Below are 15,940 nucleotides of genomic sequence, written 5' to 3'. Positions count from 1 at the left end.
CTCGTGAGGCCACGTTCCTCAGTGACGCTCCTGCGGGCGCCGCCTTCTTTGTGACGGGCGCTTCCCGACCGCCTCGCGCCCCCTCAGTCGCCTCACTCCCGGCGGGCTGGGTCTGGCCTGAGGAGCCGAGTCGCCCCCTCCCCCTCGGCTGCCTGCTCCATGTAACGGCCGCTGCTTGCAAGGGGGGGCGGGGCTGCCTCGACGGGTCGTGGGGCTGAGGGGGGGCCGGGGTCCGTCCTGCCCTCCCGGCGGCTGGGGGGCGCCGTGTCCCAGACGCTGGGCCGGGGGCACCACTGGGCCGGCCCGGCCTGGCTGCCTGCTCACGCAGCCGGTGGTCTGGGCCTAGCCCGGGCAGGGCAGCACAGAACAACCCTCCCCACAGCCCGGCCTTGTCACTGACCGGCCCCTGGCTGCAGAGCCGTCGAGCACTGGCCGGGCTCCCGCCTTGGCAGGGCTGAGACGCGTCCCGGGCGGGGCCGGCCCGAGGTGCCGAGTTACCCGCTCGCGGCCCCGCTCAGCCCTCGGACACCGGCTGGGGCGTGTGGCCCTTGGCCGCCTCAGTGCAGGCTGGGGACGGCCCCGCTGGGAGCGAGGAGCGGGGAATGTGGGCGCCGGGCCATACGGCTGGCCCGGGACTCCTGGGAAGAGCCCCTGCCCGGGGAGAAGGGCCCTGCGCCGGTTGTTCGCGTCTGACGGTGTCAGAGCTTGAGCCGTTTCCTTTGCAGGCCGGAGTCGAGCTGGGCTTGCCCTGGTGGTCCTGTCCGACCAGGGGCTGTGAGATTTCGGTGCAGCAAAATCTGCCCTGGGCCTGGGTTTTTTCCCATTAAAAACTCCGCTCCTGTCTAGGGTGGCAGCTGCTGGGATCACTGCAGAGCCAGTGTGGACATGGGAGCCCGACCAGTGAGCGTGCAAAGGGGTTTCCAGTCAATCTGATTTGTGTTGACACCATTCTAACGTCAACAACAAATTAACGTTTTGGATAAAGGCAGTCTTTATTAAAGATACAAGACCCTGGCCCTTTTGTCAAGTGGTTCGAGTTTTCTGTTCCGGGTAGGTTCTTAAACCATGCTCATCACTGTAGCATTGGAGCACTGTCCAGTCATGCATTAAGCAGCTGACTGGCATCTGGTATGTGTGGTTAGTTCTCTCATCCCCTCCCTAGGAGAAAAAGTGTGTTCAGTGCATGGTTTTGCTTTGGTACAGTTTGTTCTTGTGGTCGGGGGGCGGGTTGCTGGGGTATTTTTAAATGCATGTTGTTCTGTGTTTGTTAGAGAAGACAAGCTCAAAGAGTGCTGAGCAAGGACTCACTGAGCCCTCCCGTAGCTCCTCCGACCAAACCAGGGGGGGCCAGGCTTGACTTTCCTGCTATTGCTAAGATAAAACACGAGCAGCAAGAAACTGGTTTCTTGTCTCGAGCTGCCTGAGCACCCTTCTTGGGGCCAAGTTTCTGGGACGGTCAGTCTAGGAAGCCCATGGGGTCAGATGTTCAGGGAAAGTGGCTGCAAAAGGAGCGTGAACCTGGATGAAGAAATGTTGGGAGTTTGTTGGCATGTGGAAAGCTTTTCAAGGAATGCAACAAGCTGTGCTAGTGAGCGCTGGGCCAGCCGGGCTGCTGCATTGACATAGGGTTGTTTGTGAGTGTTGGGCTGGCCGGGCTGGTGTGTTGAGATAGGGTTGTTTGTGAGTGTTGGGCTGGCCGGGCTGGTGTGTTGAGGTAGGGTTGTTTGTAAGGGCCAGTTTGGTTTGTTGTGGTAGGGTTGTTTGTGAGCCCTGGATTATTCCCATTATTATTTTCTATTGAAAAGGGAGACACCGATCTTCTTTTAAAGCCCTCCTCATTTCCCACCCATCCCCCCGGCTCTCATCTGCAGGCAGTGTCAGGGTCTCTGAGAAGGGGGGTTGGTCTGGGCCTCTCGCTGCAGTGGTTGAAGAGAATCATTAACTCCCACTTTCCCTGCGTGTCCTCAGGCTGAGAGCAGTGATCCAGACCCCTCTGTGCCTGCTGCACTGCGCCTTTCGCCAGGTTCTCAGGAGGCAGCTGCCAAGGATCCCAGCCTGCACAGCCAGCCACAGGTACGATGGGCAGGGTCGTGTGGAGTTAGGCGCTTGGGGAAGTTTGGAGGAAGCTGATGCCTGGCTCTTGGAGACCTTGGCACGGGCATCCCGTCCCAGGCCATCTCTGGGAGGGTTCTTTACATACCCGTCCAGCAATGCGGGCTCCCCACCAGGACCATAGCGAGCTGGGCTGGAGCCCGGAAGCTGCAACCCTCTGCCCCTCTTGCTCCTCCCCTGATTGCTCTGATCCACTCTCCTCTTGTTCCTGGCCCCCAGCTCTGCCCTGCTGTCCCGTGCTCCCTGGCGGCCTAGTACCATGGCTGCCAGCACGCTGAAGCCCCTCATTGCCGTGTGCCAGCTCACCTCCACGCCTGACAAGGAGCAGAACTTCACCAGCTGCTCGCAGCTTGTCCGGGAGGCGGCGCAACGTGGTGCCTGCATCGTTTTCCTCCCCGAGGCCTTTGACTTCATTGGCAGCAACACGCAGGAGACCCTGAGCCTGGCTGAGAGCCTGGAGGGGGCCCAGATTCAGCGCTACACCAGGCTGGCCAGGTACGGCTCTGTACAAAGGAAGAGCAGCACAGCCAGTACTGGGAGATCCCTCTCAGGGCTGGGCCAGGTTTGGGCCCACTTGTCTGCTTACCAGGGCTTTGCCCAGTCCTGTTCAAATGGCTTGTGTGAGGGGGCTCCTAACCCTGTGCTTGTGTGAGGGGGCTTCCAACCCTGTCCCTGGGGAGCTGGGGTCTGCGGCTGTATTCTGCTCTCCATTTTGACCTGTTCCCCCCATGTCCTGCCCTGTCTAGTCTCTTGCCTGTCTCTAGGTTGCTCTCCTGCCCATGTCACTTTTGAATCTCCCTGTTGTCGCCCCCGATTGTTCCTGGACTCCTTCCACTCTGTCAGTATCGCAAGGGACTCAAGACAGGAGCTGAGTGATGAAAGGGGGCAGGGGTGCCAGATCTCTGCAGGGTTGGGCCCTTAAGGGGGAGAGGTTGGATGTGAGCAGAACCCTGTTTGGAGGGGCCCTGGCAAGGCCAATGGGGCTTGTGATCCCTTTCCCAAGCAGGGTGGGCAGAGGATGAGGAGAGGCAGCAAAGCAAAGCTTGTTAGGATTCACCGCAGGCCTCCCGGCCTCAACAGCATTTCTCTAACTGGTAGCGTGTACAACAGCCCCTCTCCATGGGACAAGCTGGAGCCTGTCAGCTGTGGGCTGCCAGTTCGGGAAGAGTCCCCATTGGGTCCCTGCTGGGTGGGTCTCAGTCCTGTTCCTATTGGACAGACATGGCTGGCACTAGCTGGAGGGCAGAGGGGCCAAGTGCTGGGTGGGCCATGGAGCCAGCGCTGTCCCCTGGCGGGGCCCCTCCAGGGTGGGGGCACGCAAGCAGGGCAGTGTGGGGGAGAAGTTTGCCTTGGGCTCCAGGCACTCTGGGGAGTGAGGTTGTTAGTCTCTAGGGTCATCGATTGGGTACGCGGGGGGTGGGGTGTGCAGTGCGGGTCAGAGAAGGCCTCTGAGCTCCCTGTGTAACGCGCATGTGTCCGCCTGGCAGGGAGTGCGGGGTGTGGCTGTCTCTGGGAGGCTTCCACGAGAGAGGCAGGGACTGGGCCAGCACCCAGAGGATTTATAACTGCCACCTGCTCCTGGACTCGACAGGTGAGAGCGTCGGGCGTAGCACCAGCCCCTCCAGGCACCCAGCTCCCTGCAGGGAAATCTCCTGGCACTGCCCCTTGTGCTCAGCAACGCGACTCAGAACCCCTGCCATTGTGGGGTAACCGATGGGCATGCAGGGGTCACCACTCTGTGCCCATGGTAGCAGCTTAGGGCTAGGGTATGGACCAGACACCCAATTCATCCAACCTGGCAAGGAGGCAGTGTGGGACTCAGGACTCCTGGGTTTGGTCCCCAGCCCTGGGAGTGGAGTGGGATCCAGTGGGTTAGGGCGGGGCGGACTGGGAGTCAGTACTCCGGCATTCTGTCCCCAGCTGTGCCTGTCCTTTTCTGTGTGACTTCCCTTCTCACTGCTTCCTGTCTCCAATGGGAACAATGCTGCTGACCCGCCTCCCAGGGGCTGCAGGGAGGAGTCAGTGGTGGGGTTGCAAAGCTCTTGGAGATCTCATGTGGCCAGTGCTGCAGAGCATGAGGTGTTGGCCCTTTCCCCCGAACCCAACAAGGCAACTCCTAGTAATTCCCCAGAGGCAGGGGATGGCCCTGCTGACTGCAGTCTCCTCTCCCCTCACCCCCAGGGGATGTGGTGGCTACATACAGGAAGACCCACCTCTGTGACGTGGAGCTGGAAGGGCGAGTGTCTATGAAGGAGAGCAACTTCACCAACCCTGGGCCTGAGATTGTGTCCCCTGTCAGCACCCCCGCTGGGAAGGTACGGTGCAGGGGCTGGGCTGGGCAGGGTAGGTGAGCCCAGATCTGAGGTGCTCAGGCTGAGCCTGGTGCTGTTGGATGGCGCTGACAGCTGGGGGTGACTCTGGGTTACCCTGGAGTAGCTGAGAGTGGAGCTGGGTCCTTCCAATGCTCACCCAGGCACAGGGCTTGGGCCCTTGTGGCAGCAGCTCCCATGGCTGCCTAGACAGCAGTGCTCGCCGGATGCCCTTGCTTGGTTTGGGCCCATAACGAGCGGCACCCATGGGGATCTCTGCTTCCTTCACCAGCTCAGGGGAATGCCTCCTTCCTCCCCCAGGTTGGCCTTGCCATCTGCTATGACCTGCGTTTCCCAGAAATCTCTCTGGCACTAACCCACGTGGGGGCGGAGATTCTCACCTACCCATCAGCCTTCACGGTGACAACAGGCTCCGCCCATTGGGAGGTGAGTTGAGCTGTGATTATGGTTTTGCAGTGTCATGTGCAACAGGGAGCCTGCCTGTGTGAGATCACGGCACCCTCTAGTGGGCATAGGGGCACGCGCGCGCACACAGCTGTTAGAACAGCATCCTGGCCATTATAAGAAGGGGGCCGGCAGCCCTGATGTTCAGTCCCCACTGATGCCTGATCCTTCCCCCGCCCACTCCTCTGCCCTTCCTATCCCTCGCTGTCCCTGGCTCCTGCCCCTTTCCCCCTCTTGTTATCCATCTCCCCATCTTCTGCCCCACTCTGCTCCTGCCCATCCTCCTTCCTCACCCCTCCAAATTCCAATCCCTCTTCCTCGTCCATGCTGCCTGGGGGTCAGGCCCCTGTTCTCAGTTCTGATGCTAGACAAGCCCCCAGCACCAGGAGAAGCAATTGCAGGAAAAGTCCTGCTCAGCCCTGCATCATTGGGCTGGAGCATGCTCTGTCACTCTCTGGGGATGGTGCAGTGGTGTGGGTGAGGGGGCTGGAGTGTGCTCTGTACCAGGAGAACTTAGCTGTCAACTCCAGCAAGTCTCTACAGAGCATGTGCAAACTGGAGATTTTTTTCAAAGGGACTCATAACTTGGCCAGATTTGTGCCAGTTTTCATGGTGATGGTAAAAGGCACCTGTATGCCCCAGGGCAACCCATCTGCCATTTACCAACTCCCTGCTCTAAAGCCTGGGGGCACGAGAGCCTCTCAACAAAAGAGCGGTGGGAATGTTTTTAACTTGGGCAAAGCCATGTGTTTTCCTCCAATCTTGTTCTTGAAAACAGCTGAACTGTTTTAGCTGAAACTTTTCAGAAGCGTTCACCCCGAGGCAGAGGCTGGCATAGGGATTCTCAGCCTGAACAGTTAAAGTTTGAGAAAGTTATAAGCAAATGAAAACAGGGCCTCAGAATGGAAAGTGTCAGGCAACCTTAACTGTAGGCAGCACTCCCAGCTTAAAGCAATAGACCAAAAGAACAGCCCGCTCCCATCCCCACAAAAGGGGTCTCTAGGGGGCTGAGCTGAGACTCACTGGTGGGGTGATATGGGAGAAACCGAGGCTTGGAGCCTCCTGCCCGTTTCAGCAGTACAAAGCTCACCCAGAAGTTAGCCAGTGGCGTTGGAGCATTGTGGGGCGCGTCCATGGTGAGCAACGCTGCCCCTTTGTCCACCCCGCTGCAGGTGCTGCTGCGAGCCCGCGCCATCGAGACCCAGTGCTACGTGGTGGCGGCGGCTCAGACTGGGCAGAACCACGAGCGACGCACTTCCTACGGCCACGCCATGGTGGTGGACCCCTGGGGCTGCGTGATCGCCCAGTGCCAGGAGGGGCCGGGCCTGTGCTACGCTGAGATTGACCTGGGCTACCTGCGCCGCATCCGCCAGGAGATGCCAGTCTGTGCCCACCGCCGGGCTGATCTGTATGGCAGGGTCAGCCCACTGAAGAAGCCCCCATCCCCCTGAGGAAAATCAACCACAGACAGCCAAGCCCTGCAACACTCCATAATCAGGAGGTGGAGCAGAGATCCCCCCCCCCCCCCCCCCGCCTACCCTGCACAGACCCTGTGAGATCAGTCACCGATAGCTGGAGGCCTCTCCCCATGTGCACTGGGCACCATGGGCCTGCAGCAACCCCCTCAGCTGGTGCGGCCTTGTTGTGCCATGGTGGAGACAGAGCATTTCTCCAGGCAGCCCTCGGCCCCCAGGCAGCAGCCTGAGCTGCAGCCACCTCGTAGAAGGAGCATTCGCGTCCGGCTCCAGCAGCTGAACGGTTAGAGGGGAGGGAGCAGAACCCAGGCGGCTCAGACTCCCAGCAGCAGGGAGTTCCAGCGCTGGCTGGGGCTGAGCGAGACTCGCGGCAGCTGTGCTGCTGGCACAGTTCCTCTCTCAGTAAATGCTAGCACTATAAACCACTCCCCAGTGTCCTGCTGCTCTCCCCTGCCCTACAACTGCCTGGGGGGGACTGAGTTTCCCAGCCCTGGGGAGGGGGGGGATGCAGTGCAGCAGGAAGGAAGCAGCCGAGATGCAGTAGATGTTTATTTCAAGAAAACTGAAAGCTACACGGGGATTATGACTGTTATAGTGGAAGTTTAAAAAATACAGAAGAGTCACAAGTTACACAGTTTGTGCCAGAATTGTCCTTATACAACAAGGTGGTGTGTGCAGGGAGGGGAGAGTCTGCGCGCCCTCAGCTGAGACAACCTGTGGTTAGAAAATGCATCAACACACACACAGCGAACAATCCCCTTGAGGCAGGAGGGTTGCAGCCTGGGCCAACGTCATTGGATGGGGACTTGGTCAGCACCGCCCCCTCTTATCCCTCTGCCCTTGTGTGGGGGGAGGCACCGATCCCTAGGTGTGGAAATGTTCCTCCAGCCTCTGCACACTGATTTGGCTTCCAACGGCCTTTCATGGCCCAGATCCTCAACTGTACTGCAGTGATTCCCTCTCCATGGGAGTTAGGCACCACAGCCGACCTTTGAGGATCTGGCCCTCAGCACCTCTGAGGTGGCCCCAGAAGGGCTGTGGTTGGCTGAGGCAGGGCAGACAGAAAATATCCAGCAGGTTGATGGGGGAGGGGAGAGAGAAGAAAATCAAATCCAGACAATTAACCCTGGGACCCATTTGTTCCCCCTCAACTCACTGGGGAGGTGGTGGAGCTGCTTTAGAGCTGAGGCACCTCAATGCTTGGGGGTGTTTGAGTTACAAGGAAAAGAACTGCGCTGGGAGAGAATTTTCCACTTAAAAGGGAATCGTTGCCCTTGGATGATTGTTACCTAGAGAACACTTCCACTGGCAAACCCACTCAGGCTTCAGCTGCCAGGTCTGGCCCCAGTGGCTCTGGTTATGGCTGCCCCAGGCTCAGCATGGGGAAGGAGGGGCGGGGGGGGAGAACAGGCCCCCAGGCCTCTGTTACCAAAATGTAACAATCCTCCCAACCTTAAAAATATGCAGCTAAGCCCAGCCCCACGTGCGCTGGGGGAGGTGCACAGCCTGCTGCCCCACTGCTATTGCTTTGTCCAGCTGCACTCCCTCTGCTGGGCAAGGCTCTTGCTTGGCAGTGAGGATCTTAAGGGAGGAGAGAGCTGGGGGCCAGCTCTGTGACTGTTTGTACCGCAGCAGCGCCCAGAGGCCCCAGGCGCTAGGTGCTGTGCAAACAGAGTAACAACCACAGGGTGGTCCTGGAGCTGGTGCTGTAACTAGAGGGGGCCAAATGCAGGACAGTGCCTCCTAGTCACAGCTGCTGGGAGCAACTCCTTCCTCCTGGGACAGCCATTGCCAGCGACCGACCGACCAGGCCCAGCACCAAGGAGCTGACAGGCAGCATAGTCCTGAGTGGTCCCTGCTTGGATTCCTCCCCCCAGCTGGAGCCTGTAGGGCACTGGGGGAAGGGAGGGGAATTCAACTCAAGTCTTCTGCTATGGGGCAGGATCAAACAGGAATCACCTTCTCCCAGGTGGGAAGGGGCCCTGTGCCAAAGGTTGCTCTACACGCTGCCCCATTGCACAGCCCAGAGGAATCAGCACCACCGCTGGGGACAACATGGTGGTAGCAAAAGAGGAAGGCACCATTGAGGCACCATCTCTGCCCAGGCTAGTCCTGGGCACTCACCACCCCTGCCAGGCCCTGCTGCTGTGACAGTCTGCCCCGAACATTTGGAAAGCCAGCCCTGCCCACACACACTCCCACCCTCCAAGCAAAGGGATCACGGATGCACAAGGAACGTGTGACCCCCCGAAGTGCAGAACTCCCAGCAGGCCTGACAGCACCCCACAGCTCGCTGGTAGAGCAGCCTTGGCTGGACCAGCTCTATGCAGCAGACAAGTGCCCCCGTGCCAGCTGCAGGGCAGGCAGACCCTGGCTGTTCTTGCTCAGGTTTCTCTCTGGCGTCGGAAGCAGACGCTGGCCTGGCAGGGATGTGGGGAGAGTTGTAGGGAAGGGGGGTAACAAAGGACACAGGCTGGCCAACAGCAGACAGGCACACAGACTAACCGGTAGCTCTTGCCTCTGGAGGCAGATTAGCAGCACAGACTACAGCGGTGCGGATGTTACTCCTGAAACGAGGCCGCCAAGGTGCAGAGCAGACGATACCACAGGGCCGTGCCAGGGGCTAAGACAGCAAGTGCCACAGCTGGAGTCGCCTGGCAGCCTCATCCCCAAACACTGTGGCCAGATGCCAGTTGGGGGCGACCTGTTCAGCTTACAACCAGCCTAAACCCGCTGCTGAGCCAGCTTCTCCATCGGACACTTTCCTCTCACCCCGCAGCTGGGCTGTTCTGTCATTGCAGCCAGCGGGTGGTGTCTTACCAAGGGATGTACAGTGCCTGCAGGCCAGGCCCCCCCGTCTCCCTCCCAGCATCCCATGCTGGAAAGACACCCGCACTGGCTAAAGGGGAGGCCTGCAAGAGCACCATGCTGGTGTGGACGGGTGGAACGGGGCTCCAGGGGTGGGGTTGGGGTAATAAAGGCGGCTGCCCCCAGCTGTTGTTCATTCCACACGCACATGGCTCCTGCTGCACTGGTTCATTTTTATTAACGTGAATAATGAAGAGCCTCACCTCCCAGGCCCATCTCTGCCCCGTGTCCCCACCCCCCCACACTGACAGGGCCTGGTGCCACAAAAGCACCTCCCCCCCCTGTTTTTTGTTAAATAAGACTGTATAAAAGAAAAACCAGCACAAGAAAAAATGGCAGAGGGATGGATAGGACAGAACACGTGAGCACCCAGCGCTCCGCCAGCAGCTCTCCCTTCCTCCTACCGCTGGTGGTTCGGCCGCCTGCGCCCAGGATCCCGGAGCAGAGGGGGAGTTGCCCTCTGGTTTGCTGGGGCCACCAGAGAGCTGCTTACGTGGCAGCCTGGCACTCCTCCCATTCAGACAGGTCCCACACTCACAGCACTTCGCAGGAGTTGGCGGGGGGAGGGAGGGACGGGGGGAGTTCTGTGGGTTTTTTAAATGATCTTTTTTCCTTTTTTAAAAAAACGAAAATGAAACGCTCGGCTCCCAAAGAGCAGCCCAGGCCAAGCCCAGGGAGGGTCAAGGGGCCGTGTGCAGCATCAAGTTCCGCAGGAGTTTCTGGCGCCCAACCTCGTAATCCTCCTCGTCCACGTTGACCAGCAGCTTGATGGCCTCGTGGCCCACGGCTTGCTTGAGCGAGTCCGTGATGAAGACGCCCTTGAGGGCCTCCAGCAAAGAGCCGTTTATGTAGTCGCGCCAGAAGGCGTCGAGGTAGGTGAGCTCTGAGAATTTTATGTCACAGATGATAGAGCCCAGGTCCCGGGATTTTAAGATGGTGTTGGCCTGGTTGAAGCGCTCGAACTGCCGCTCCAGGGGGTCCTGCTTGTTGGAGAAGACGTTGCCCTGGAGCGCCGTCTCGTGCTGGCAGTACTCGGCTCGGACTCGCAGGCGGATATCTGGGGACAGAAGGCAGGGCAGGACAGTTAGCACGTTCACTGCCACGCCCCTCTGCCCAAGGATCCCACACTCTGCCCTGTGGTTCAGAAGGCTCCGTGCCCCAGGGAAGGGATAGCTGCCCTGTCCAGATGGCACAGAGAAGGGGAGGGATGTACAGCAGCACTGGTGAGGCCACATTTGGAGTATTGTGTCCAGTTTTGGCCCCCCCACTACAAAAAGGATGTGGACAAGTTGGAGAGAGTCCAGAGGAGGGCAACAAAAATGATGAGGGGGCTGGAGCACATGCCTTACGAGGAGAGGCTGAGAGAACTAGGCTTGTTTAGTCTGCAGAAGAGAAGAATGAGGGGGGATTTGATAGCAGCCTTTAACTACCTGAAAGGGGGTTCCAGGGAGGATGGAGCTAGGCTGTTCTCAATGGCAGTAGAAAATAGAACAAGGAGCAATGGTCTCACATTCCAGGGGGGCAGGTCTAAGTTGGACATTAGGAAAAACGTTTTCCCTAGGAGGGTGGTGAAGCACTGGAATGGGTTATCGAGAGAGGTGGTGGAATCTCCATCTTTAGAGGTTTTTAAGCTGTGGCTTGACAAAGCCCTGGCTGGGATGATTTAGCTGAGGTTGGTCCTGCTTTGAGTAGAGGGTTGGACTAGATGCCTCCTGAGGTCCCTTCCAACCCTCATCTTCTATGATTCCATGAATTAACGCCAGCCTTTCCAACTCCCTAGTGAAAAGCTGAAGCAACAGACTTCACTGCTCTGAGCCCCTCCAAACTCACCAATCTCCGAGAAGATTGCGTCATTCCCAGGATGAAGCAGAATACAGAAGTAGGTCTATTGATGCTATGGCATCCAAACACATTTAATTCTTGATCATGCTATCAGGACCCAACTCCCATCACAGAACATTTAGCATCTCAATGCAGAGCTCAACTGCTTCTCAACCCCTTTGAGAGATTAATCATTCAGATCAGAGATAAAAAACCTTTTTGGGGGACCGTGATTATACAAAAGGTGATTTCCTGGTTGTTTCCTGCACATTCAGATATTCGCCATCTGAAATGGATGTTCACCATCTCTATTATTTATATCCCAGTCACTCCTAGACTCCAACCCAGATCAGCACTCTATTGTGCTAGACACTGTACAAACACGAGGCAGGACCAAGTAAACCGAGACCATTCCTGACAAGTGTTTGTCTAACCTGTTCTTAAAAACCTCCAAGGAGGGGGATTCCACAACCTCAAGCTGCCGATCAATGTAACTGCTCCTCCTGTTATGTCTAACACTCATAATGCGCCTATGACCTCAAGAGTTTTAATTGTGAACATCTGCACAAAGGACAATGGTATATTCTGTCTTGTCTAGGGATTAAATTGAAATATTTCATTTTACTAAATTAACTCTTTGGACTTAATCTGTTTCCACCTACATTGGTGTGTGCGGGGAGCAATAGTCTGAGGTTTCATTTCCCCCCAAGTAGTCAGATGATCCAGCTGCACGCACAAAAATGGGTTTGGGTTGTTTGTTTAAATCAGACTGTTGATATTTTTCTTACTTTCTTCTAATGCAACCTTTGCAAGATAGCTTAGCACCTATCAAGCTCAGGCTCAAGATCAGTTGGCCCCACCCTTCACACAAGGAAGAGAATAAAATTTAATTCACTAGTCCAAAAAAAGCAAAAACCCCCAGATCCATGCCAAACACCAAGCTACTCCCCTCTGCCCGTCCAAAAAAATCAGAATACAAAGTTTTTGACCAGCTCTAGGTTGGGCTACGAACCCAGACCTGGATCCCAATTTGTGGCTAATCTTATAACAGGTTGAGCCAGAACTCTGGATCTGAAGCAATGCAGATTTCGCAAGGCTGTTCTAATGCATTTCTGCATCTTTTAGATGCTGGTGGATGAAAATCCATGAATTAAAATGCTCCAAAAATGTTTAAAGACCTCAGCACCATGTTCAATTCTGCCCTCAAACCTCAAGGAACTTTGTATGTAATATAAACTGATGCGAAGTAAAAAAGAAAAACAAACAAACAAAAAAAAACACAACAGAACTCTGTTTCCTAAACATCGAGCCTTGCTGGGAGTTGGGTAAAGTGGGCACCCAAAGCTTTTTGCCATCCCAGGCAAGATGACTATATGAAATAAAATCAGTTCCTGGAAGGAGGAAGAATGAGCTTCTCCTAGCACCGCAGTGCATAACCCACAAACCCACCACGGCCACAGACGGGCAAAAGAACATAAGGATGGAGTGGGTCAGACCAATGGCCCATCTAGCCCAGTGTCAACGACGCTTCTTGCAGTTGGAGGTTTAGAGATACCCAGACATGGGGTTGCGTCCCTGACCATCTTGGCTAATAGCCATCAATGGACCTGTCCTCCAGGAACTGAGGCTCTTCACAAACTCTTACCACAAGTCTGTTTCTCTTTAGGATCCGGCGTCATTGACTTCCTCCTCTTATGCTGGCCATTGAGGAGGGCTCGTCCACGGCCAGGCCTCTTGGTACATATCTGAGGTCCAGCGGAGGAGCGGCAGACAACAGGGTGATGGGGAGGCACTAATGCAGAGAAAGAGGAGCCAGGAGTTAGAAAGACAGAGGCAGTCAGAGCCCAGGATCACATCCCTACTCGGAGGGAGAACAATATCATACAAAGTAAGGATCGATGGATCCTCCTGTGTCCCATGTATTCCTTCCCCAGTCGCTGGGAGATGTGTTGTAGGTCTCCAGTGATGGGAATTGCAGCCTCTGGAAGTTCTTCAATTAGCCCTGCTCCTTGCAGCACCCTAGATAATTCCTCTCCCTCCTTCCTGCGCACATCCTCTAAAGATCAGTAGATGTACGCCCCAACCTCGCCCAGTGTTTTAACTCAATCTCCTCCTCACCGCCCACCCCAAGCCAATCCCTCTACCTTCCAGATGATTTTCACTGCTCTTCTCTTAACTCTCCCCAGCCTCTCTCCGTCTTTCTGGAAACATAGCACCAAAGATGGTATCTCCGGTACAGTTGAGAGTTGATAGTCACTTTCTTGCTCTGATCTTTTTTGGTCCATTATTACAGCAAACTCCAATCTAATTTGCTGTCCATGATCACCTTTAACCATAACTTAAATGCAGCTGCCTCTTGGGTGGGGCATGGTAGCTGTTTAATAGCTCACATCACTGCCCACCATAGCATTCTTCACTTCCGGGCCCACACTGTCTCCAATTCAAACTGCAGGAGGAATTTAAGGAAGCAAAACATGTGGAATTTGGCCAGGTTAACATTCCAGCTCTTACCAACAGTGCTAGAACATCTTTAATGGCCACATGTGGTCAGGACCTCAGTTTGGCATCTCATGCAAAGAAAATTCCTTCAGCAACACAATGCTTCTCGCAGCATGTTAGGGTTCATGAACCACTGAGGGAAAAGCACCGACTACTGAACGTTTAACATCACTGTACCAATCCTGCAGCGTCTGCAAGCTCCGACAAGATCACAGCACAGGCTGGGACGGCTGCAGATGCAGACATTAGCGAGCACAACAGGACAAGAAAAGTAATTCCTGCTAATCAAGGGAGGTGGCACCTGCCACAGCAACCTGCTGCTCTGTAACAAAATGACACAGGGTTTCAGAGACACAGGCCTGGGCAGCTGAGGCTAAGACTTTGCTCACTGAATTCAATACATGGTTATTACTGCAGTTAAATCCCCATTAAAGTGTTTCTACAAGCATGCTCAGCCCCGAGTTACGTTTGAAAATTTCAGCCTGTGAGATTAAAGTTAGACACCTATTAAGTGGGGTGCTACAAATTTTAGGAAAAATTGATCATTTTGACCTAAGCCTCCAGATGAGAATCAAGCTCCTTAAATTCAGTTTTACACCTGCTAGGATTTTATTCACCACCAAGCAGCCTTTTAATCTATGTCGATCTCTCTGCACTGATGCAATGAACAAGACCCTTTCCTGTGTTGCCACCTCACTGGTTTTGCAGTGTCACAAGCACCCTCTAGTAGCAGGCTCCAGTAAAGCAGCAAGCAAGCGCATTTTGGATGCAGCCTGTCTACAAGGATTGCTTTATTGTTCCTATGCTGGGTTAAAGCATATTTTGATCTAAAATCTATAGTTAGAGGAACCTAAACCTCTGGAAGGCAAGGAACACTTTTTCAAGTGTGATCTTTTCAAAAGTGGCTATTTAAAAACACTGTTATTTCATTTCCTGTGTGTGTTAAATTGCTCATTTTAAGCAATTGTATCAATGCTTAATAGCAAGGGTGTTTTGCCCTCAATGTTCATTTAATCAAAACCTAAAAGAATAAGAATTCATACTCCTGCTCACCCTTTTAGAATCTGGTTGCTGAGCAAGACTAAATGCAGAATCGATTACTGGACAAGACGTCAGAGGAAGAAAAAGCTTGATTTTCAGATTCCAAGTGAAGTTTGCAACACCAACAGTTGGAAGTTCTCCCCGCCATCCCCAACTTGTTCACTGAGAACATTTGGTTTGGAATCACAAAGAATCAACATGGAGCCATACTGAGTACTTTTCATAGTGTAACAAAATAGATTTTGATTTTAAAAGCAGAGATTCAGTCATAATATTTTTCCCCTCTGAGCCGTGCTGGGATATACAGGGCTGTGTCAGAGCAGAAGCCTTTTATAGTGTGGTAGGTGTTTCCAACAGCTAGCAGCCTGCTGAAGAAAACACTCAGTCTGCCATAGAAAAAAGAGCTTTATAAACTCACTTTAAAAGTTAAGGAACCATTTTAGTTGAGTGTGGTCTGCAAGCTGAAAACCTGAACACCCTGAACAAACCTTAAAAATCACAGCTGTGAGTTGGACTTGTAACAGCAAGTGACATTTCTGAGCCAGAAATTACTGGTTTGAACTTTTCCAGCAAAAAAGTGAGCCATTTGGGACAACCTGAGACCACAGTTTGGGAGTCCAAGAATCCAGTTTGCTGAAAGCACTGCTGCTGCTACTAAATACTACTTTCCTTTCCTAGTCCCTTCATCAGAGATTCTCAGTTGGCTTTACAAACATTTATACATTAATAGATTTTAAAGCCAGAAAGGACTGTTATGATCACCTAATTCAGTCTCCTGCATGAGACAGGCCAGAGAATTTTCCCCAGCAACTCCTACCCAAAATTTCTGGTTAAATTAGAGCACCTCTAAACAGAGTAAAATATGTATCAGCGTCAACACATCAGAGTTTAGTGGCGTTGATGGCTTGAAAGTAAAGGGAGGCAGACAAGGAGATCAAAGGCAAAACAGGACTGTTCCAATAATCCACGTTTACCCTACAATGCAGTGATGCATAAGCTTTGAGAGAGTCCAACTGCTTAAGACCAAGGATTCCAGCAAAATCCTGGTGTTTGGCAGCGGTACTGAACTCTCACCTGATTTGTGGGGGTGAGTGAGACCATGCTCTGCGTCGCTGTGAGCTCGAGGCATCACGTAACGAATGGATGTCTCTTCTAGGTACTTGTCTACGAGGTCTGGGCACACTGGAAGAGAGAAAAAAAATGTTTTTAAAGGAGGGCAGAGGTGACCATTACTGATATAGCAGATGCTAACAAGAAGGCAGACAGAACTGTTCAAAATCAGGGTGTGAAAAATTTGACATCTACCTGCCACAAGCCAACATGAAAGATTTTGCAGTGAGAGAGGGGTTC

General features: G+C 54.2%; 2 protein-coding genes across 11 annotated transcripts in view; one reads left to right on the top strand and one right to left on the bottom strand.

Moving 5' to 3' along the window:
• Positions 1–13: 13 nt before the first annotated feature.
• NIT1 (nitrilase 1) lies at positions 14–7,428 on the top strand. Of its 2 annotated transcripts, none has more exons than XM_067569676.1 (7): positions 14–161; positions 1,969–2,073; positions 2,332–2,607; positions 3,600–3,703; positions 4,294–4,427; positions 4,743–4,868; positions 6,059–7,428. In XM_067569676.1, coding segments are annotated over exons 1-7 (1,026 nt in total). In that variant the 5' UTR covers positions 14–159; the 3' UTR covers positions 6,338–7,428. The 2 variants fall into 2 exon arrangements, with proteins under 2 accessions (XP_067425777.1, XP_067425778.1); XM_067569677.1 differs by lacking the exon at positions 14–161 and adding an exon at positions 393–1,634.
• An 845-nt stretch (positions 7,429–8,273) lies between these two features.
• Positions 8,274–15,940, bottom strand: part of DEDD (death effector domain containing) — a 36,719-nt gene continuing 29,052 nt past the window's right edge. For all 9 annotated transcript variants that reach the window (XM_067569681.1, XM_067569684.1, XM_067569687.1 and 6 more), the window contains 3 exons: positions 15,665–15,772; positions 12,696–12,842; positions 8,274–10,286 (listed from right to left, as the gene is read on the bottom strand). In XM_067569681.1, the coding sequence (XP_067425782.1) occupies positions 9,910–10,286; positions 12,696–12,842; positions 15,665–15,772 (632 nt within the window). In that variant the 3' untranslated portion in view covers positions 8,274–9,909. The remainder of the gene's footprint in view (positions 10,287–12,695; positions 12,843–15,664; positions 15,773–15,940) is intronic.

The sequence above is a fragment of the Emydura macquarii genome, unplaced genomic scaffold (genome assembly GCF_026122565.2).
Source record: "Emydura macquarii macquarii isolate MOO-44397 ecotype Brisbane River unplaced genomic scaffold, CSIRO-AGI_Emac_v2 contig_2924, whole genome shotgun sequence".
Lineage (NCBI taxonomy): Eukaryota > Metazoa > Chordata > Testudines > Chelidae > Emydura > Emydura macquarii.
Note: the sequence above shows the minus strand (reverse complement) of the source record. Positions and strands in the feature narration are given on the sequence as shown.

Bases quoted from the DNA above. Each gene is read 5' to 3' on its own strand.
- NIT1 (XM_067569676.1), top strand. The intron at 2,074-2,331 runs GTACGATGGGCA...CCTGGCCCCCAG, and splicing joins GCCTGCACAGCCAGCCACAG to CTCTGCCCTGCTGTCCCGTG. The intron at 3,704-4,293 runs GTGAGAGCGTCG...CCTCACCCCCAG, and splicing joins CCTGCTCCTGGACTCGACAG to GGGATGTGGTGGCTACATAC.